Source organism: Seriola dumerili, unplaced genomic scaffold (assembly GCF_002260705.1).
Source record: "Seriola dumerili isolate Sdu_G_001 unplaced genomic scaffold, Sdu_1.0 BDQW01000242.1, whole genome shotgun sequence".
Taxonomy (NCBI): domain Eukaryota; kingdom Metazoa; phylum Chordata; class Actinopteri; order Carangiformes; family Carangidae; genus Seriola; species Seriola dumerili.
Window position 1 is genome coordinate 2,376,888 of NW_019174497.1, and position 23,034 is coordinate 2,399,921.

The window sequence follows — 23,034 nt, forward strand, 5'->3', positions numbered from 1 at the left end:
CAAATGTTTGCCAAATGTAAAAAGGAATAAGTGATTGCGATGTTGCTGAATTTGCCATAAGAAATGTAGGCAAGCATTGCATGTGCTAATTAATATATAATAAATAAATAGCTCTCTTAATAGTCATGGTCACAGCATCTTATGTCTTAGTGAGTGTCACAATAGCTAAAGATAGACATGTTAGCTTTTAAAAACACAAAACAAGCTAGCTAGTTATTTATATTGGTATTAGCGAGCTAGCTAACTCCACACTCTGGAAACTTGGAGGAAATATGCAGCTAATTAAGTCAACAAATAAACATATAAATCATTTCTTTAGCATTGTTTTTAAGTATTTGTTTGTGTGCTATTTTCTTTAACTCTGTAGATGATTCAATGGTCGCCTCCTTTGTAGGTCAGTCGCCTACATTTCCCAGGATTCCACACCATTGTTTATTTGGACTGCACTTCAACTACTCTGACAGAGCAGACGGCTGCCCGGTGTGTTCTTTATAACAATGCAGACCTTTCAGTTTGTATTCCTTTGCTCGAAAATGAATTACATGTTTGGCTGAATCTACGTGGTTCACGGAGAAGGAAACGGTAACATGAAATGGAGATCACTCGGGCCAGACCGTCCTTGTATGGAGAAATCGGTAAGGAGCTTACAGTTGGTGACCAACAGTAACCCAAGACAACCGTTTAACTGCTTTAACTGAGCGAAGGGTCGGATGGATTTGGTAGCTGCGATAAAACCAGCTGTCACTAGTTTTAATTTCATGTTGACTATCTTTTCGTATCGGTCGGACGTATAGCTAGGTCCCCGTCAGTTAGCATGCTTCCTTAAAGTGGTTGTTAATTTGAGAGCATGGCAGCAAGCTGTAAGCTCGTTAGTGAGGCCACCGGACACTAAAGTGCATGCTGTGCAATTAAAATCAGTGAATGGACAACAATCTTAGACTCAGCTTTTCTCTGTGACAGCAAATGTGAAATACTTCAATAGGGATTTATGTCGCAAAGCATCGACCCTGTGAATGTACAAGTCAGTGGACCTTATAACATACGCATTACAATGTAATACAATCCAATATACTATTGTACTATTATGATGGCTTGGATCATACCAGACCTGCAATGATTAGTCAATTAATTGGCTATTCAATCGAAAGACATTTAATTGGCAACTATTTTTTTTATAATCGATCAATCGTTTAAGTCTTTTTATATTTAAATATTTGGTGGTTTCAGTTTTTATGTTATAGCAAATTGAATATTTTTTGGGTATTTGACTGTTGGTTGGACAAAACGACATTTGAAGATGTCACCATATGCTCTAAGATATTGCAATTGGAATTTTTATGTTTTTTATTTTATTTTATAGACAAAGCAATTCATCGAGAAAATAAGCAGCATGCATGAAAATAATTGTTAGTTTCAGCCTTTGATCGTACTATACATGCTATCTTTACTGTGACCCTTTCTGTACCATTTAATGAGTAGGATGGTCATGATTTGTAAAACATGTCAAGCTTACAAACCTGGGTGATTTAAACCACAGTTGCTTAATGTGCATATTATAGTAGATACTGAAATAAAGCACATCATAATTTAGTCTTTGAACTGCAGTTATTTTACTACACTAGTAAAATTACTGACCTACATAAATACTTTTTTCATGTTTTATAAGGAATTGTATGAAAATCTCACTGTGGTTGAGGCTAAACAAAAAAGAAACAATATTTCAGCACATTTGCACAATTGGATTGACTAAATGAACTTGAAGAGATTAGGTATAAATCATAAGTCAACACCCACAAAATGTAAACATCATGAATAGACAGGCTCAGTCTTTGTTTGGTTTCACATATTTGCAGCTCATGGTCTTGGATTCTGGACAGACCGGTCAGCAGTGCACGAGGCCGCTGCACAGGGCAGAGCCCTCCAGCTGCAGCAACTGATTGAGGGAGGGGCAGCAGTTAACATCGTGGCTGTTGACTCCATCACCCCGCTGCACGAGGCGTGTATACAGGGACAGACCCAGTGTGTCAGACTGCTGCTGGACGCTGGTGCGCAGGTAAGCCAATGTCAGAACCGTTTCGACAACAAGATCATTTCACAAGAGGATCAAGGCAAGTTAATGGCTTTCGTCATTGGCACATGATTGACATATGGTGTATGTGTGACTTCATTATGCCTCTATGTCCTACAGGTGGATGCTCGTAACATCGATGGTAGCACTCCACTGTGTGACGCCTGTGCAGCTGGTAGCCTTGAATGTGTTAAGCTACTGTTGGAGTATGGAGCAACAGTTAACCCTCCACTGTTTACATTCTCACCTCTTCATGAGGCATGCATGGGAGGTGCGTCTTCAGATAGAACATACTGATAGGAATATGTGTAGAGCTATGTATCTGTGCATTGTGTGTCTTTTCTTCACTGGTCTCACATTTCCAGACTGAGTTCCACACAGTGTTTGTACTGTGTTAGTACAGGACAAAAATCTGGGAGAACAAGTTATGTTTGTGGAAAGAGTGAACACAGGTTATAATGTTCTCAAATAAATTAGAATAATTAAGGCAGGCCTTAACTACAAAATGTTCCTCATCATTAAATAGTGCTGGGAGCATAGACTATATGTAAGAAGCTGGGGAGGGAAATGTTGCGCACAAATCTAATTTTACCCACTTCGTAAACAGTTGGAAAACATTTGAACATGTCTCTTTTCATAGCAAACTTAGACAGTTTCTCCCAGACGTAGTGTATTTAAAAGCCTTTCAAGATGTAGCAATAAAAAAAAACAAAAAAACAATGACACAATTACCAGTAAGACTGTGGGATCATAGCCTTGCTGGTAATATTCACTGAAACCTACTGGGACGATTGCATTATTGATCTGAAAACAGTAATGACTGATAAGGAGAAAGCTATATAGTGCAACTTCAGCCAAAATCTATTCAAGCTGTACACCAGCTCCCGTCCTCTGCGAAGGACAAAACCACAAATGTTTTACAGCCACTTTTCAATTGCACAGGAAATGAGTGCCTTCTTGCTTCCCGGGTTTTTTTTCCCCAGCTGTGCTTGGAAAGACGATATGCTGCAGAGTATTTAATTTAGTTCTAAATAGAAAAAAATTTGCCTGTCTCTCAAAATAGGTAATTCGGATTGTGTTCAGCTCATGATTGATCAAGGAGCTTTCATGGAGGCCCATGACTGCCACTATGGGACACCGCTTCACGTAGCCTGTGCCAGGCAACACTATGACTGCGCTAAAGTCCTGCTCAATTCAGGTGAGTCCATGTCAATCTACTGCAAACCAGAAATAGGTAAAATTAAATGTAACAATATTTTTGGGTCACAACCTGGATATGAATACTTTTTAAGAGATTTTTTGGTTGTTAGAACTGCAAGTAAAGAATATTTTTGGTATTGATTAATCAGTCAGCAACATTTTTAAAAAATGCTTTGAGATCTGAGAATCTGAGAAACGACAACATTTAAGGTAAATCGTGATGTTACAGTAACTAGCTCATTACCCCTACAAACTCAATTGTTCAGTCTCCATATCACAGTATCGATATTACTGTAAAATGAGATTGCATTTTATAAAGATTTACTTTGTAAATCGCTTTATTCCACTAATGTTAATCGAGATGATTTATATTATTACTGGTCATTATATCAATTTTACAACTTGAAATATCCTTATTTATGTGTAGATAGTATATACAGTATATAATTGTACACCTTGCCTACAGTGTTACTAATTGCTTAGACTGGCAGAGTGATACACTTTAAGAGAGTGAAGTGAAGCAGCACGTTTGTTGTCTGCGTTTTGTTATCCAGTGGTTGAAGCAGTCATTAACATGGACCAAGTCACATAGACGAAGCTGTGAAATTTTGACTTCACCAATGGCCTAAAGTGGTTTTAATGCTGTAACTACCAACTTAACAATTAATGCTAAGAATAACATTACATCTATAGATCTCCTTGCTCCTCTGCAAATTGTCAATATGTTTTTTTTGCTCATTGCGTCTCTTAGTTGATTTGACAGTTACAGGCCACAGTCAGACAAACTGAGAGCCTGCTCACTGCTGCACAATGAGCCTGCTGCATTCACACTGTAGTTTTGTACTCAGCTGGTTAAGTATTGCTTGAGTAACAGCTAGTTGGTTTCCATGTGTACTGCTAATGATATTCCTTTATAAAGTTATTATGGAATTTAAAATTAATCTATAAACACAAACGCTGCAGACAAAAGAGCTACTTCTCTCACTCATGTAGTTCTGTCTCTCTTTCCCTAAGGGGCAAATGTTAATGCTGCCAAGCTACATGAGACTGCCCTTCATCATGCAGCCAAAACAAAGAACCTTGACTTGGTTGAGCTACTTGTGGAATTTGGGGGGAATGTGTATGCCAGGGATAACCTGAACAAAAAACCCATCCAGTACACCAGTCTGGGATCTCCCTGTTACCTCTGCCTTGAGTTCTATGAGAGTAAGTTGTGTACGAAGTGTGCATCCCGTCACTGTTTGTTTGTAGATCATCTAAGAGCATCAGTGAATTATAACCTCTGTTGTTTTGTGTTTTTTAGATACTCCCCTCAGTCTACAGCAGATCAGCAGAGTGGCTGTTAGGAGGGCTCTCGGAACAAGAGCACGTGAAGTTGTTTCCCAGCTGGCTTTACCTAATCGCATCATTAGTTTTCTTTCTTATATGCCACCTCCAGTTATTGAAATTTAATCACTACAAGAAACTTGAAATGCAGCTCTAAGATGGTTAAATCTAGACCTGTTATGCCTGCTGACTCTGTGGATATCTCTCAGAAAAGTCTTATGATAGGATGTTGAAGTTGGAGGAGGTACAGCACTGATGAAAAATCTGAACACTGCCAGACTAGTAGGGTGCACAGAGATTTCATTAGCTTAAATACTCAGGCTGTTGATCCAAGCAAACTGAAAAGGGCTTAATTTGCTCATTCACGTTGTGCTACATTAATAGATTTTTGACCATTAGGGAACAGAAAGACAGCCCAGATATATCATTAGCTTAGCAGGTATTATTGCTAACCCATTAGCAAACAACTGCTCTCTTATACATTCAACAGACACAGAGTATCACTAGCATCTGACTGGAGACGTGTTTTCTGGCCGATAATATTTACTCACTCTCCAGAAGCCACTCATTTTCTTCAACTCTGCTGTTTCATCCTTGGCAGGTAGTAGAAAAATGGCTGCCCTTGGTAGTTAAGAGGGTTTGAAGGGTGAAGGGTGAAAGACTAGAACAACTAGCGAGTAAAGACCATGCACACCAGTGGTAAACCTGCACAGGTGATTCGAATTATTCTGGCTGATCAGATCTCCTCTCAGAATTGTGTGGGCGTGTACAGACTGGCCATCAAGCAGAGACTTTCCTGTTACCTATTTGCATTTGTGACAGCAGGACGGACTATAACTTAACCACTAAGTAGTACATTACAAATTTACAAAGTCCAGTCACCTCACATAATTTCCAGCATAGCCCAGCCCGCTTTCAAACAGAGCAGAAGCATCAGCAGCAGCAGCAGCAGCAATGACTGAACACACCTTGAACACCGTCAATTCTCAGAGGCTTTGGCAACACGACGGAACATTTCACATAACTTGTAGTCGTTTGAGTCAGAGTTAATGTCAGTATTTGTTTTTTCTTTTTTTCTTTCTTGGCTTGCTTATGATGACCAAGTAAGTGTGAATGTAAGTGTGATTTCATCATAGATCCTGTAATACAATATCTTCGATGGTACATGAAGTGTTTTGAATAGGATTTGTATTTATTTGTATATATTCTGTGACTATATATTTTTAATGTAAATTTGTAAATAATACAGATGGTTCTACCTCTATTAAATTTGTGTAAATAAATAGACCAAAACATTTTTTCTGTGTTGTGTCTTTTAGTGTAATTTAATTTACAACTTCAGAATTAAAAATTGGTTAGTTTTCTGCTAATTAATTAATTCATACTGCATTTAAATAATTGGAAACATTAGGAAAAAAACATCCAAAAACTGTATTGTATACATTTAAAATGAAAGGGAAAATGTTAGTTAGGGAGCTTTGGAACAAAAATGTGAGACCTCCAGGACACAAAGATGCACTAGCAAATCAATTAACAAATTAAAGGCACAGTTTAGGTAAAAAAGCAAATCATTACATTATGACTTTAAATCTGGGTAACCTTGCCAAGTCATCAGTCCCTCAACATTTTAGATAGTGGCGAGATGGTTGGTACATCGCTAAAGAAAGATTGAGCAGTTGTAGTCGGTGAACAGTTATCCAAGCCCAGTTCTTGCATTAATCTCCTGAAGGGACTACATGTTTACAGCAAGTGACAATTTTCTGAACAGGACTGGGTGAAAAAAAACTTAACCAAAACCTTTTGGTCTATCAATACTGGTGAATTTGCAGCAAGGAATCTGTACAACAACCCTTTTAACAGGCATCACAGCTAGAGTCTCTTTACAAAGCAGGCAGGCATACAGAGAGTGGGCAGAGAATAGAAAAACAGGGAAGAAAAAAAAACGAGGTTATCACAGAACCAACACCTAGCACATCAGGGTAGGCAGAGAGGAAAAGTACTACCGAAGATTAGATGAGAGCAATTGGCAGACAATCTGTAATGAAAATGAAGCACAGAACGAAAATGTATTTATTCAGTCTGACTCAGTCAGCATGTCCCAACATGAGCCGCTGCTACAAAAATTGACAGTTGATTGTGAATGACATGAGCACAGGTAAAGAAGTGATGGTAAAGAAGCCGTCCTGCAGATTTGTTAGTAAATCATATGTTAGTTTCTCCAGTGGCAGCAGACAAGCTATCTGAGTTAGCCACATTTAGAGGTGACCATGAAACAAGAATTTATTCCTTTGCCAAGTAAATGAGAAGGTTCAGTAAGCAGTCAGGTTCAGGATAAACCTATGAGTGTTTTACAGTATAACAAATATATAAGAGGAGACAAAGCAATTTTTTTTTTCATATTTCATATACCTCAGACCAATAAGCCTGTATTTTCTTACAGTCCTTGTTGCATCAGTGTCCTTGTCCCTGATTTACACATGAAACAGAGTTGGGGAGACAAAGTTATAGATTTTATTGGCAAAGTTTGGGGTAAAGTATGTCCTGTGTATAAAATTTAATATTTGCTCCTGCAGAGAGTATGACCCATCACTATAAATCCTGCCAACAGCTCAAGCAAAAGCAAAGAGTAAACAAGAAGTGCACGAAAAAAGTGCATTAGGGATAAGGACAAATTTAAGTGTAATATTTCAGTATTAATATTTAGTATTTAAGCCCCCTGCCATCATCACAGCAGCTAGCCTGAGCTGCTACTTCCTGTCCGACACGCCCGACTACAACAACCTGTAATATCAGTTTCTACCAATACACCATGAGTTGAAGTACTGACCCATTCCCCTTTTCATTACCTCCTGTTGTTTTGAAAGGGTGTTGGGTATTCTAGTTCAAGCTTTTTTTTTATTTATGAAAACAAACAGGGCTACTTCAGTGTTTTTCTCCATCCTGACACCAATAGACCAGCTGTGGCCTGAAAACTCCTTAAGTTACATTTATAATTGTCAAATCTGGACATGGTGAACAAGTAGACTCCAGTATCTGTGTAAAAACACAGCTTCAGATTTGTGAGACCTTCACTCTATTTGTGAAAACATTAACTGTTGCATTAATGATTAACTTCAGACAACAAAATTAAGTACTAATGCAAATGTATGAATGATAAAAAAATACTCCTCCAGATGACTTATAGAACACAACACACATTTCCAACAGCAGAAACTGTTGCAGGACTTTTGTAAACTATGTGTAACACTACAAAGTTAACCAAATAATAGTAAAAAACTTTTTCTTCTCTTTTCTGATGAAAAATAATTTCACTTCCTTGATCTTGTCATGTGTAGGAACTGGGCATTGGGGTTGTGATGGGGAACCATGAACCACACAACCAAGAAAAAGCATGAAGGGCCATGGTGGGAGCATGGTGGAGACAAATACCAGGGAGTGTAGCTGCGTAACTATTAGTTTTACTTGAACTGTTGCGTTTATAACCCTACCAGAAAGACTGCATGGACTTTCTGCCATGATCAGGTCATATGAGCCACACATTCAACAGTGTCCTATTTCAGCAGAAAACTACATTTTGAAGAAGATGTTCAGCAAGGCTGTAGCGAAGCTGTTAGTGTTGGCGGCATACCATGAGCTATAAATACTGCAGGTTCAACAGCTGACACTTTGCAAGGGGCCCCTTTGTTTTCTGTACAGATTTTCTTCATCATAAGCAAGTGATAAAATACTAGACAGTCACTCTAATACACCAAAGTGGATAATCAGCGGTTTTACAGTGAGTATAAACACCAGACAAACACTGGCATTACAACTGATATTTAGCTATAATTTAATTACACAAAAATTGACATTTACATGTAGGTAAAAATGAACCCTTTCAGGCCAAAACAACTGATTAGCGGGCCGATCAAGCCCATTCATCAACAAGCCTCGCCATGCAGTCATTAACATCTGATGACAGAGAGAAGGTAGAAGATGGGAGTCAAATGTGCTTCTAAACTGAAAATAATTTACCAGTAAAAGTGACTTGATGATTCAAATGGATCTAATAAAAAATGCAATGATGACTTTTTTTTTTTTTTACAACTGTATCATTTTCAAGTGAAAATGTACACAACTACATTACAGATATATCATTTTTAACAGCTAGTCTGTCTGAAAGGAGTCAAGTTCAGTTTTTAGCTCAGCTTCTGTTTGCCCTATAAATGTTGCGACATAATGTCAAACAGCTCTGTCAACAGTAAAAGGAAGTGACAAAGGGGTCAAAGTACAACTGAAGACGTGTTGTAACAACAACAATAACCTCACAGTGAGTCACACTCAGGACTCTTAAAGTACAAACAAGTGTTTTATTTTTCAATGATTAACAATTTTCCACTGAACACAAATGAATACATGTAGATTTGTCTGATTTTTTTCCCAAGAAATGTTTTACCTTATCTTATCTATGGTCAGGGTTCTGGTCATTATCTTGTATCTAATCTCACAACATTTTTAGCTGTTCGAACTCAACGGCTTCCTGTACAGCTGAGGCCATCACAATTTCTTCTTCTTGGTCCCTTATCTTTGCACACATAACACTTACAACAGACAACTGCACACATGCTGCTTACACTATAGCTGCTCTGACATTTTGATTACAGCAAAAAAAAAAAAAAAAGGAAAGTTTAAATGTGTGACACTGAAATGATTGATGAAACAAAACAAAAAAAACTACAAGTGGTATTAGGTTGTTTTAGCTCAGGTAGACACAGAAAACCCTAATTCCACACACATTAAGCTGGTGTAAACATCTATTTCAGTCACACTAGCACATAACTTTTTATGTAAACTAATTACACGTTTTAAGACTAAAATTTGATATACATTTGGACGGAAATGATTGGAAAGGCTTTTTCAGTGCAGCTACAGAGATGAAGCAAGAGCGCAAAATCAGTGGTTGCATGAAAATTCAATGACGTGACGAACAAGGGGCATGTTGAATACATGCGCCTGTCTGAGAGGAACCCATTTGAGAACCATCAGGTCAGGTTAAATGTCTACACTCCAGTCTCCTTCCTCTTTACTGAGCCTTGTAACTTCTGGTCCAGTCTGGTTTTGGAGAGTGTCTGAGGCCTGAGTTTAGGGCCAGAGACAGGCGGACAGTTCTCGTCTGTCTCTTCATCATAGACGGTGGCTGAGCGAGCAGAAGAGCGCCGTTTGGCTCTGACAGCTTCTCCCTGCTGAACTCTAGGTGGAGCCTCCTGTTGCTGGGCCATCGCAGTGCGTAGGCAGTTGAGCCACTGCTGTTTGTGGTAGACATCATTGACATGCAAGGTGTGGGACTGGCCATGGGATGGATCCAGAGAGCTCACACGGAAAACGTTCTTCACTGGAGAGACACAGAAAGCAAAGAAAGACAGTCAAAAAAGATTTAAAAAAAAAAAGAAAAAAAAAAGATCTCTTTAAAAGGACCAGTGTGTAGGATTCATTGGCATCTAGTGGTGAGGTTACAGATTGCAACCAACCGAATACTCCTCCCCTAACCCCTCCCTTTCCAAGCATGTAGGACAACCTACAGTGGCCTTCAGGCAACATAAACACACAAGGCCCTCTCTAGAGCCAGTGTTTGGTTTGTCTGTTCTGGGCTACTGTAGAAATATGGCAGTGCAACATGCAACAGATGAAATAATTTTAAGCTAGCAAAAACACAATGACTCTCACTTTCAAGTGATTATACACTAATGAAAGCATAAGTATAAATGTTATGTTCCATTTCTGCAAATAAAGCCCCCTAAATCCTACACACTGGTCCTTTAAGGCCGCAAAGTCTAGACAAAATCAAGTTTTAATGGCATTCCATAAAGTACAAATATACTAAAAACAGCGGTTCAGCTGCAGTGACGGGAGTAAATACGGTGTCTATTTACTTCTCTGTGAAATTTTATAACCACTAACTGTTCTGTTTTCATGTTGGCGTAGGCCTGCTTGTGCAACAGCAAAATCTAAAGTTGCAGCATAGAGAAGATTCAAGTTAAGCTTAATTCCACTATTGAACACTGGAGCCACAACCAACCCCTCCCTTACAGCTCAGGGCATGTTCCCAGTGTAACCAGGTGATTCAGAAAAGCTTGGAAGATTCAACAGAATGGGTGAAACCAAACAATAATGAAACCCTACTTCCACAAAAGGGCTGCAACTAATGATTATTTGTTGTGATTACTCTGTTTTCTCTTAATCTTAGTCCATACAAAGTCAGCACAAAATAAATTCCCAGAGCACAAAGTAGCATCTTCAATTTATTTTGTCTGACCAATGGAGCAAAACCTAAAAGATTGATTGATTGATTGATTGATTGATTGATTTTGTACGATAGTTTCTGTGCATAGATAAAGGGAAAAAGTCAGGATAACACATTAAAGCCTAGAGCTTTTTCACCATTGTGGTCCCTTTGGGAAATTGGGATAACAAATTTAAAACAATACAAAAGACAGAAAAGGAACAAATCCATCAAATCGATGAAACAATCAAAAATTAAAAAGGGTGACACAAATCTGAGAAAATGCCTCAGCACAAGATGGAGTGCAACACAACTCAACCCACCTTTCTCTGCGTTGGTGAAAGCCCCTCTGAATGACCCCCCCATGCGGATCTCTCCATCCTGCAGGTCCTCTAGAGCCAAGTCCCGAACCGGGATAGGCTGTCGATACACCTGGAAGCAGCTCCTGTCGTTACGTGTCACCGGTCGGGTCAAAACCAGCAGCTCAGAGAAAAGGAACACGTGCAGCCTCTGTAGAGAAACATGTTCAAAGGGAATGAAATTTACTTTAATACAAGACAAACTGCCTGTTGATAGTAATTTCATAGCACGTGGATGGTAATAATATGGAAAGTAATCCCAATTCTCACCGAGCCACTCTTGTTCCGCAGCTCACCATGACAAAGTAGGGTCTTACAGTTGTCTATGAGAGGGTCCCGCTGCTTATCATCCAGGTACTCCAGTTTGTCTATATAATACTGGCACTCAGACTCCCCTTTCCTCACGTTGATATCAGACAGAATCTCCTGGATTATTGTGATCTGGATAATTAAAGAAAGACTTATGACTACTGGGGAAAATGCACAAGAATCAATAACCGTAGAGATGTTCTATAACTATAAAATTAAGGTGTATTATTATAGGCTATAGCCATAATAATAATAATAATAATAATAGCACACCATAATTGCTATAGCCAGGTGATTTATCAGATCTAAAAGCTGAATGTAAGCAACAACAGTCATATCTGAGATAGCAAAGATATGTAGAAAGTAGATATCATACAGCTCGATCCAGACTGGCTACGTCTGGGTGATCAGGAGGAGTGTGTCTCAGGATCTCTCGCAGCAGCAGTGGGTATTTCACCAGGCGTGATCGTGGGATGTCTAGGAAGCTCCAGAGGTCAAGCTTCCTGCTGAAGGGCGACTCCAGGCAGCGCTGCAGGAAGTCCTGGACCCGCCTGTCCTGCTTTTTCTGGTCAAGCAGGGCTTTCGCTGCAAGCTGGTTGCTGCAGTAGTTTTTGTAAGCATTCAGACCAGGCAGCTGAGAAGATACAAAACCAGGTTCCAACTTTGTTGTTGAAAACTTACAGTATTTGAAGACTATGTATCAAGGTATCTGCAGGTCTTGACAAGTCTTAAGAAATAATGAATTTGGTATCTTCCAAAAAAGTCTTTTATTTTTTTATTTTAAAATCTTGAATATTTTCTCTTGAATGTACCGTAAACAGAAATGTTATAATATGTTTCTGTATGCCATTCCTGGTTGTCTGGAGATGTTATGCACCTCTAAACTAAGTGTGATTTTTTGACAGTGGGTTGTGCTGCAGGACCAATACATTTTAGTTAAGTTTCAGTCAGCACCGTCAAACCTGATGCAAACACCGTCACATCTATTAGCTAGCTACAGTAGCTACGAAGGCTCGTCTCATAATGGGCATGTGTCAATTATAGCCAAAACTTAAATTAATTTGTAATTTTTAATGGGTCCATCCATCCATTTTCTGCAGCTTATCCATGTCCGATTAAATTAATGCATAATTAATTTCATTTTATGCATTAGGAATTACTGCTATATACTGCTAGAAACAACTGAAAAACTGGATATAATAATAAACAATTCTAGGCTGTATAATCCCTACTGGTTTTCCATCATACTTTGACCAGTTTAACTGTGAAACAGGTATTAAACTGTGTTATGTGTTCTATATGTTATCAAAAAGGTCTTAAAAAGGCCCAGTAGGAACCATGTGTGAAAGGTAAACATCCTCTTACTATATTCTCAGAATGTTAGTTTGCTACCATACGTACCCAGTCTATTACTATCTGTCCGATCTGAGCTACTGTTCCATCAGGGCCTGTTTCCTCGGTCAGTTTCATCAGTAAGTCTGCAGAGAAAATAGTTCACACATGGTCAGAAACACATTTTAGAATTAAAGTCAAATAATGGTTGGTGATATCTTACCTTCATGTAAGGGGATGTATGCATCCAGGTCCCCAAATATGTGACCTAGTTCCTCCTCTGTCATTATAGAGAGCTTTAGCATCGGATCATGATACGCCTGAAGATGAGCAAAGAAGCCGTTAACAAAGAAAGAGTAAATGTTTTGATTTTTTAAATAAATGATTACATTTTATTTTCTAACCTTTCGTGCAAGTTGGAGATCTTCAATGAGATCCTGCTCTCCTCTGTAAAGCTCATAAATTGCCTGGAGAAGAAAGAAGAAAGAAACCACCGCAGGAGAAGTTAGTTTTTCTGCTCTCTGTACTCTTAAGATGACCGCACTCTAGACTGAAGCACACAACCTCTTGTCTCTTGATCTCTTTGGTGGAGAACGTGCTCTTCTGATGTACGTCCAGTGTCTCTGACCACAGCGTACTGTTTCTGCGTTTAGTGGGAGTGGGACCTGCTGCCTTGCTGCTGGCTTTGAGCGACATCCCTGGTGACTTGCTATCACCACGTAATGACATTGACTAGAAAAAAAGAAATATTTGAGAGTCAAACAAATTATACTCATCTAAATTTCCACATGGTCAATTTGAAGAGTGAGTGTCACAGAAAAGACAATGCCCTGTACCTGGATGGTCTGGCCAAAGCGCCGCACTGCCCCATTCTTTGAAGGAGATATCAAGTTGACAAGGGATGAAACTTTGGCCAGTGGTCGTACACGCTTGTTACTGGGTTCCTGCGAATCAAAGAAATAAACTCTCTTTAATTCCACTTGATTGTATTGAGGTGTATACTGTAGCGCTGCAACAATATCTTGGATAATATGGTATTGTTTAACACAAGACTCTCAAGCAGATATTGGGATTAAAACATTTACCTTTAAATTATTTTATTCAACATGTGTCAAAAAAAAAAAAAAAAAAATCAGCAATTATACATACATACAGTATATACACATTATTATATACAGTGTTTGTATAATTGCAAAGAAATACTTTTGTTTAGTGTGATTTATCCTGCTGAGAAACCTCTCAAATTAGGGAATCCTACAATCCTCCTAAATATCATAGCCGTCTTTTATTAAAGTTTAATGTTAATATCAAAATGCAAGTGTTGATGCTGTATAAGTGTATTAAACCACTCAATGCACTCAACTGAACCATGAATTTGTAACCATTACAGCGCTAAAAGACTGATCGTCTTGAGCAACAGTTTCTTTCACCATTATCATTATTATCCTCAGACACACACCGGTTGTGCCAGTTTGAGAGATTATCCTGAGCACATAACACACGAGAGCGCTCATGGCTTCCTGTGTAGCTGAGAACCTGAGTCATGTAAAAGGATTAAAGTTTGAGCGATTAAAGCAGGTCTGGTGCAGACCTGCACCCAGTGGACAAACAAGAGGCTGTCCTGACTCTCACCTTGAGGTCGAAGCTCGACAGACTGACCGTGTCATCCTCCTTCTCTTTGCGCTTTCTCTTCTGCAGAAATACAAGAAAGACACACTTGATACTTTCACAGGTGCACTGAGAGTTCAAACAATAGATTTTCAGCAACATTATGAAATATTCCTACATATAAAACACAATCCAAGTATCAGAGATGCAGTTCATGTACAAGTCACATGTATGGCTTATGACAGTCATGTTTTATTTTCATTTGCTCAACAAACAGATAATAGTGTGAGGATGTGACCACTGCAGTGTAACACGATAGCGTTTGGTTTTCAACATTAACTCACTAGACTGAAGTCCCATGGAGTCCCTGGTGTCAGAAACGTGAAGGAGCTTCCTCTCTGCAGTGGAGGTCTACAAGAAACGAGACAAATCACGTTTGGCTTTGCACAGTGAAAATAAGTTTATATCTACTTCATTGACAGCTTCGCTTACTTATGTCTGTTTTTAAATTTTGCTCCCCATTAGCTGGCTGTCTGGTAACAAAAACTTTGGGAAAGGATGTTTCCTTGTCTTCTATTGATAGACAAGATGGACAGAATCTAATATGCAGACATTGGCAGCTGAAGCACCTCACAAAACAACTTCACCTGAATTTCAATTCATTCATTCTAGGTAGCTGGTTTATGAAAATGGTCAATCAAATGTATCCAGAAGTAGATGGAGATAGAAAGTTATCATTTTAATGGAGAATGCATTACAGCTGTTAATATGACAGATGCCGTTTGTGTCCCATTTCTGTTCCAGTCACTGTTTCAAATATGTCAAGTGTTGTGGATGAAGACGGAGGGATATTAATATTTAAAACCATATAAGGAGTCTGACTGCTCACTGCTGCTGCAGGAAAAAGTCAGTTATGGTGACAAAACAATGAAGCTACAGAGAGTTACAATGTCTTCTTCTTAGGATGTGACTCCCAGAGGGTGATGTCAAGTCCAAGGTCAGCTGCACACCCCGCTACACACAACCCAGTTCTTGTGCTCATGCCTTTAAGCTATGCTGAAAATAAGTGGAGAGTGAAGGATACAAGAAAGTAATGAAAATAACTGGTAAAGTTGCATTTATCTACAAAATAGATGCTGTTGGGAAATGATTTGTAGGGGACACAGAAACACGTCAACATGTAAACAGAGTAATGACTGCAAGCTAACCATTTGACACTGTGCAATCATGAATTTGAAGCCAATACAAATCTCTTTACCAAATATATCTGCAGATATCAATACTTATAGCATTTAACATTTTAGCATTTTAGCCTGTAAGAACAAGTAGAGGTGCAATGCAAGTCAAATCATGCACATACAGTATATGTATCTAAAGGCAAGTCAGTGAGTTTCAGAACTGCCCTGTATTGGAGGTATAAACAGTACTGACCTGATGAAGATGGCATTGGCTGATAGAATTGAATGAAATAAATTATAACTTTATCTAATTGCCTTTGGCTATTCAAAACAGAAAAGCAGCAGAAACACATTTAGCATACCCTACTAATAGTGTGCTGATATAATTTATTGTTGCGTCTAACTTACACTACCATTGATTCTAGTTCAGAAATGATCAGTCGAATAGTTGATCAGCTGAAAATTAGGCTAAGTATTTTGATTATTGATCAAGCAGATCGTTTAGTGGTTCCAACCTCTAAAATGAAACTACGAAATGATTAATCAATTAATCCAAGAAAAATGCTCAACTGATAAATGATTAAAAACAATTCTAACTTGAAATCTGCCTTCATTCTTTAATTTACTTGCAATTAGTTATGACAAGTAATTAATTACTAAAGAGATGTTTGCAATACTTCACCACGTCGTTTAAAAGTTTAATGTTATGTTTTCCGAGGTGCACCTGAAGGCATCCTTTGCCAGTTACAATACCAGTCCTGCCCGTCACCGTTGATTAACCAGGTACCATTAGCCACAATAAAGAGTGCAATAGCCACATTATATTGCAACAGAGCTATGAAATAAAGGAGGATTTTTGTATTTTAAGACATGATCCACGTACTTTTTGGAGTTGTTTCTCCGGAGTGTTTGTGGAGAGGGCTCTGCATCGTTGATGACACTGGCATTGGACGTCCTCGATGACATCCTGCGAAGCTTTTGCCTTTTATTTTCCATCGTTCCTCCACAAACCTCTTCATTTTCTTCCATTTTGCGAGAGGCTTCGTTTTGAAATCACTTATATCGAGGCGTAGTTGTAGCTAAGTGAGCAAAGGACGACGACCAGCCGTGTAAAAACTGATCCCAATGTGTACAAAGAAAGCAGGAGATCGATGACAACAGAACACACACCACGGCGGAAGTTTGAATATGGCGGAATCTTGGAAATGGACCAATCAGCAGAGCGCTCAGAGCTTGCATACCACGAGATGGGAGGGGCCAGTCAGAATTCTATAAAATGATGTTGAATGAGGCGGAGAATAATGGAAACGAGGCTTATTCTCCACTTCTCATTCAGATTTATTTTTGTTACGATTATTTCTTTATTAAGCTTCTGCATGAGTATATTCACAGGGAGGTACCTGGACATAACACATAAACTGTAATAATAATGAATAACATAATACGGAGACGTGTATCTTCCCCTATATCTAGGCCTACACATCACAGATTTATCTCAATACAGATTATGGAGGGCACAGTGCCAACACCAACAATAAACAATTAATACCAATTAATAGGCATACGGACTCAATTGGGATTTATTTATTTATTTTTTAGTTATATCTCATAGAGTTTAAATGGTGCTGAAGGAGCTCACAAACATAAAATTAACTGTAACTTACAGACATGTTGCAAATGTGTAGCTGTGTTGTATTCCAGGCGCATTACTTGGTTTCTGGGACTTAAGGTGAAACATAATGCGTGTACATATAGACTCAATCCATCAATATATGGCCACCACCTCTGAATATAGATTGTTTACAATATTACCCATACAATATTAATTCTAATGGGCTTTGTATTGATAAACACTCACTACTACCTTGTTCTTTAGAATAGTAAGAACCACACCACTACCCCATATAGACAATATACAGTAACGATTTAACGTGTATAGGAACAATACTATGTTGACCAGATATTATTTATACATATCTATTTTCATTCCTACTTGCCTGCACATGATAGTAATATGTTTATATGTTTCCTTATCTATATAACTGAATGTCTGAATGTGCATCTTCTTCTTACTTACATTTTTCAGCTTCAGCAAGCTTCAGCAACTTTGGCAATGAAGTTGATTCTGATTTTGATACTCATAATTCAGCTGTCATGTGCAATCTGCTCTGCACAGTTGTTGATAGGCCTTTGAAGGTGACAGAGTACATACAGTATACAATGCAAAGAGAGTTGGTGTTAGCGGGGCGTATCTGTAGGTCCCAGCATCTTATTTTTGCCCAAGGTCCCTTATTTGCCTTTACTGTCAGGGTGCATGAGCCAGACTGGAGGACTAAAGCAAGAAAGACAATGAACCTTTTCTGACATTACAGAGAAAATATAATAACAGCATGTAAAATGTCTCATTTGAATACATGGACTTGTTTGTACTTAGAGACAGGAATGCAAATATAAATAAAAATAAATATAACCATATAAATATTACATCAGGATGCTTGTTTGAAACTTTCTTTCATCTCATGCATATTGCATTTGATATATACTTTACAACTGAGAACCTTATTTTCATTTCAGCGAAAGCAATACATGTCAAATTTGATAAAAACAATGTTGTCAGAAATTTTGTCTCACTGTCTTTGAATTTCTTTGCTTCAGAGTGCGGTTCATGAATAATAAATCATCCAAGGGAAGTCTCATACTGTGCAATAAATCATCTTTTTTACCCCCATATAAGGATCAAGATTAGATTTTATTCAGACCCTTCTGGCCTGTTTGACTTTCCTCTGTAGCAAGACCCATACATCAGTCAAACAGGGCATGATATGCTCCTTGAACCCCACAGCTCTGTCCTTCATGAGCACATCATCACCACACCTGTCGATGTCATGATATATGGTGCATGACATCACCGCTGTAGCGTCTTCAGGGTGGAGGGGGTGCTTTGAAACGGCTCCTGGGTATGGGTAAAAACACATGAACTATACCTTCATACATATGGCTCTCAGTCAAATAAAACATATGTAGTATTGTGAGTTTATAAATGAAAACAATCCCACAAACAAATGGCTATAGTTGACAAAACAATATCACAACAAAGTGCATTTAGTAGCTTTCCTCAGCAGGTAAATACTTCTCGTCCATGTTCGCTTTAGAAGTTGAACCTGAAAGTTCATTCTTAAACTTGGACAAAAACAGTATTTGACAAAACAATGTTACCACAAGGTCAATTTAGTAGTTGTTCTGGAGCTTTCAGTTGTAAACAATCAACTTCCACTTTTAAATACTCACAAACATGGAAATTTGAACATCTGCAATTCCATGACAACTGCTGAAGAAGATCCTTTGATATGTTAGAAAGCTCCAGAGCGGCTACTAAATGAACCTCATGGTGAGACTGGTTTGTCAACTTGGATATATTTTTACAAAATATCTATTAAACCCAACAGATGTTGTAACTTGTAGACATTTCTTATATACTGTTTACATCAAAACATCAAAGAGAGAGAAACATCAAGAGACATTTTAGTTTTCAACAACTGAATGAGGTTAAATGAGACAAAAGCTTTATTGTGATAAAAAGTTTATTGTAATGTTGATATTTATTAAGCACAGTAAAGATAATTTTACAACTTTTATCGCCACAAAATAAAGGCTTCTTTCAGTTTTTAATTGACAGGGTTCCTTAATACCGCATACAGTAGCTGCGACACCCACTACCTTTGATGTAATCTAAATGGTACATTTCACATTCAGTCAAAACAAATATAGAAAACCCTGTAATGGGATGAAGTGCATGCAATGAGCTGGGACCAGACTTCAGACACAGAATGGGCCTTTAAAGGTTGGTTTAAAGGCATGTAACTTTTGAAATAAGACAAAAAAAACATAAGAAAGATATTATTGTGTAACTGACATTACTGACTCAGACTGTATGACTCCTGATTACACAATGTTTGCCATTATTTCTTAAGTGTCACTTCTGTTCACTGTTCAGGAAAAATTAAACAGTGTCAGTTAATCTTACAAAATGTATGAAACAACACAGCTAACGGAAATGCAACTGATGAATAAAGGCGGATTCATGATAATACACATGCCTGAGTCGATGGGAGACACAGGCAGGGAGAAAAAGAAAGCACAACAGCAGCTGTGACCAGTTAGTGAATGAAGCAGGAAAGTACAGTTATTTATACAAATGTGACCTACTTTAAGGCATCACGAGAACATGCTGTATTTCAATTCATTCATGTACAGAGTCTGTACATGCTGATAGCCCACCTCCCAGAACACTGATTTCATATGGTGCTAGAGACTGGGTACAAACATCTATGTCACCAAATGAAATCAGTTTCTGAGTGCAGTCCTTTACTCAACAAGTCCTCTGATTGTTATAGACAGTGCATTAGGCTACAAATAAGCAGTACAAAGATGTGTTGGAGACACAAAATGAGATTCTTGATATGGTATAATAAGGGATGGTAAGTCTTGTGTTGATAAGTGGATGCAGATGTAGGTCAGAAGTTGTTGTTGACTGAAGAGGGAAGCTGTCCTGTATTTGATCCTCTCCTCCCCTGTGTTTGGCTCGTTCTACAGATGAGCAGCAGAGGGTGTGGTTACGCTGAAAGCCGGGGCCAAACCAGTGACCCAGCAGTGGAAGAGATTTAACCTCATGATTTTCAAAGAGATATTTTTGAAAATGAAAAAAAAAAGAAGAAAGAAATGAAAGCAAAACTTGGTGGAAACTCCCAGGTGTTTCTGGTCCGTCACCCACCTGGATCAGAGTCCTCTGCTAGATACCAAAATCATCACAAACATCATTACAGTAAAACAGTCATATCAAGTTTAAGACTGACATGGTGTTGGACATCAGGATTCCTCTGAATCAGTTTGACATTTTGGGAAATACTGAATACTGTATTCACTTTTAAGCAGAGTTAGATAAGATGATTGATATCACTCTCATGTCTGTATTTTAAAAATGACCAGAGGCTGTTTAGCTAATCTTAGCATAAAGACTGGAGGCGGGGGACAGCTAGGCCTCTGTCTGAAGATAAAAAGAAACCACCTACGAGCACCTCTAAAGTTCACTGATTAACCTGATATATCTTCAGTTTAAAAATGACAAGTTGTGCTAGAAGTTAGTGTGCCTGGGCGGGAAATAGTCCAGCACATAACCCCCCCAAAACCACAACTTCTCACATACAGTTTGATTTCTGTATTAATTAGGCTTCACAGCTGCTGGTAAGTGATATTTTTTTGACTTTGGACACAGACAGGCTATCTGTTTCCCCCAACTCCAAGTCTTAATGCTAAGATAAGCTATCTGACTGTAGCTTCATGTTCACAGTACGGATGAGACTGGTATTGATCTTCTCATCTAACTCACAGTAAGAAAGCAAATAAGTGTATTTGTCAAAATATCAATCTATTTCTTTGATTCCTTTAAAAGTAAAAGGTGATGAAGAAAAGACCAAACTGAATATGAACTGATGCAGAGGCAGGTTGAACACCCGGACGCTGCCCTGCTGATGTCATGGCAACATTAGTCATCATCTTACAAGGAAACATCCTCCATTCAGGGTTGTCTATAAGATGAAACACTGGTCAGAAAAGCTTCAGGGCGTTGTCTATACATTACTGCTCTTATATGAAAAGAATAAAGCTGTGACAGACACAACAGGAATTGCAAAGAAACAGCAGCAGGCAGGTGACAGAAGTGCATAAAAAACAACATGCATTATGGTTGAATAATCAGTTTTGAGCTATAGACAACAGTGAAATTGTTGACAGTAAATGTGGCACATAAAGGTAACAGGTCTACCAGGTTTAATAATAATGCTTCTACCATAGGAGCTATGAATCATGTTTGTTCCCAGATGGCTTCATTGGAACAGGAGCTGAAAGAGGTGAATGTTTATCATATGACACACTGCTCATAACACCTCCTCTTCCCCTTCCTTCCTACCATGTTCATGGGCCAAATCTCATCAGAGTAAATATAAATCCAACATGCAGAGACAAAAAGATACTGATTAATACATGCTTTCATTCAAGGAAAAGATTTGTCGTCGTGCAATCTTGCCATATCACGCATTAACAACACTGGATGGGTTAAGAGAGAGAAGGAAATTAAACTCTGGGTTTGCTGGTAAATGCTCTGCATCACCAAACTGGGAGGATGACTGAGCCACAGCTAAATGAGAGTGGTGACCCAAGGAGGCATCCAGAGAAACTGTAGTCATCAATTTGCCCCTCGTCTCTACAATATTTTTGTCTGGTGTCACCAACCATCCGAGAATTGAGAGCGAGAGTGAGTCAGTCAGCGATCACTCAGCTATGAGGAGCAGGAAGTCAGTGGAGACTCATGGATGAGGAGGATACGATGGCTGTAATGTATCATTCCCGCTGAGCTCATCCTGAGGCTGGTCTGTCTCCAGTTGCAGTTTCATGTTCGTATCGGAGTGAATGCTCCTCAGCATGCTTAAGTGAGTTCACACATAGGGCAGGCAGAGCAATTATCATTAATGGTGGAAGGTATAACCCCATGAATGTGCGCAATCATGTGCTCGCCTAGGCAAAGAAATGAGGAGAGGGTGAATGTGGTGGAAAGGGTTCCTGTTCATCATGACATGAACGAGGAGGCTTGTTGAACCAGACCAAAGCAGAACTAACATTAAGGTTCATGAAGTACTGACCAATGAGTCTGATCACTTTGAAGTTCTGCATGTGCGAGGAACACGAGTCAGCCGGTTTTAGTCTCCTCAACATGAGGAGACTAAAACCAATTACTTGAAGCATTAACGCTTCGAAATGACTTTAACGACAAAGCAGCAAAAATACACTCATGGGCTTTCTTGAAGCTTCAGCCAGCACAGTTAGCTTAGCTTAGCATAAAGACTGGAAATAGAGGAAAACAGCAGGCCTGGTTCTGTCTTCTGTCTGGTATTGATCTTGTCATCAAGACAATAAATAAAGGTATTTCCCACAAAAATACTGAACTATTGCTTTAAGGCAATAAGAGAGAAAGGAAACTGAATACAGGATCTTGCTGAGATGAGAAACCCAATAAGACTTTGGCATTTGGCCAGATGGAGGTAACTCAGCCTCATCTTTCTCAAGCTATAAAATACTGAACTGCGGATTTATCAGTCCACCTCCTTGTCCATAAACAGCCTTTGATCTTAACACTAAAACTTGTATTTGTGTCATATACTGAGACTTTAAGCACTCAACCTTGTGATAGATGAGTCATGCAAAAACATTTCCTGGGTTTTTCATTTTGAAGTGGCAGCAAACACAAACATGGGTGAACAATGAAAACATACATCTGCCTCGACACAGAGATAGTTATGAATGAGGATGAATGCATAAGACATAAAATAAATGTTACTGTAT

At 38.6% G+C, this 23,034-nt stretch overlaps 2 protein-coding genes across 2 annotated transcripts; one reads left to right on the forward strand and one right to left on the reverse strand.

The window, feature by feature from the left end:
• Window positions 1-405: 405 nt before the first annotated feature.
• Window positions 406-5,872, forward strand: LOC111229664 (ankyrin repeat and SOCS box protein 13-like). Its single transcript, XM_022756082.1, has 6 exons — window positions 406-635; window positions 1,854-2,053; window positions 2,189-2,339; window positions 3,132-3,266; window positions 4,283-4,474; window positions 4,572-5,872. The coding sequence occupies exons 1-6, from the start codon at window positions 593-595 to the stop codon at window positions 4,718-4,720; spliced, it is 870 nt and encodes a 289-aa protein (XP_022611803.1). The 5' UTR covers window positions 406-592; the 3' UTR covers window positions 4,721-5,872.
• A 3,011-nt stretch (window positions 5,873-8,883) lies between these two features.
• Window positions 8,884-16,799, reverse strand: LOC111229637 (neuroepithelial cell-transforming gene 1 protein-like). The gene is made up of 12 exons (XM_022756051.1): window positions 16,523-16,799; window positions 14,806-14,872; window positions 14,486-14,545; window positions 13,690-13,797; window positions 13,418-13,585; window positions 13,258-13,320; window positions 13,077-13,173; window positions 12,923-12,999; window positions 11,898-12,155; window positions 11,483-11,653; window positions 11,177-11,363; window positions 8,884-9,965 (listed from the first exon to the last, which is right to left on the reverse strand). The coding sequence occupies exons 1-12, from the start codon at window positions 16,666-16,668 to the stop codon at window positions 9,634-9,636; spliced, it is 1,734 nt and encodes a 577-aa protein (XP_022611772.1). The 5' UTR covers window positions 16,669-16,799; the 3' UTR covers window positions 8,884-9,633.
• Window positions 16,800-23,034: the final 6,235 nt, after the last annotated feature.

Bases quoted from the DNA above. Each gene is read 5' to 3' on its own strand.
- LOC111229664 (XM_022756082.1), top strand. From the start codon at position 593: ATGGAGATCACTCGGGCCAGACCGTCCTTGTATGGAGAAATCG. The intron at 636-1,853 runs GTAAGGAGCTTA...ACATATTTGCAG, and splicing joins GTCCTTGTATGGAGAAATCG to CTCATGGTCTTGGATTCTGG. The intron at 3,267-4,282 runs GTGAGTCCATGT...TCTTTCCCTAAG, and splicing joins TAAAGTCCTGCTCAATTCAG to GGGCAAATGTTAATGCTGCC.
- LOC111229637 (XM_022756051.1), bottom strand. From the start codon at position 16,668: ATGGAAGAAAATGAAGAGGTTTGTGGAGGAACGATGGAAAATAAAAGG. The intron at 13,000-13,076 runs GTAAGATATCAC...TTTTCTCTGCAG, and splicing joins ATACATCCCCTTACATGAAG to ACTTACTGATGAAACTGACC. The intron at 12,156-12,922 runs GTACGTATGGTA...GTATCTTCTCAG, and splicing joins GACAGATAGTAATAGACTGG to CTGCCTGGTCTGAATGCTTA.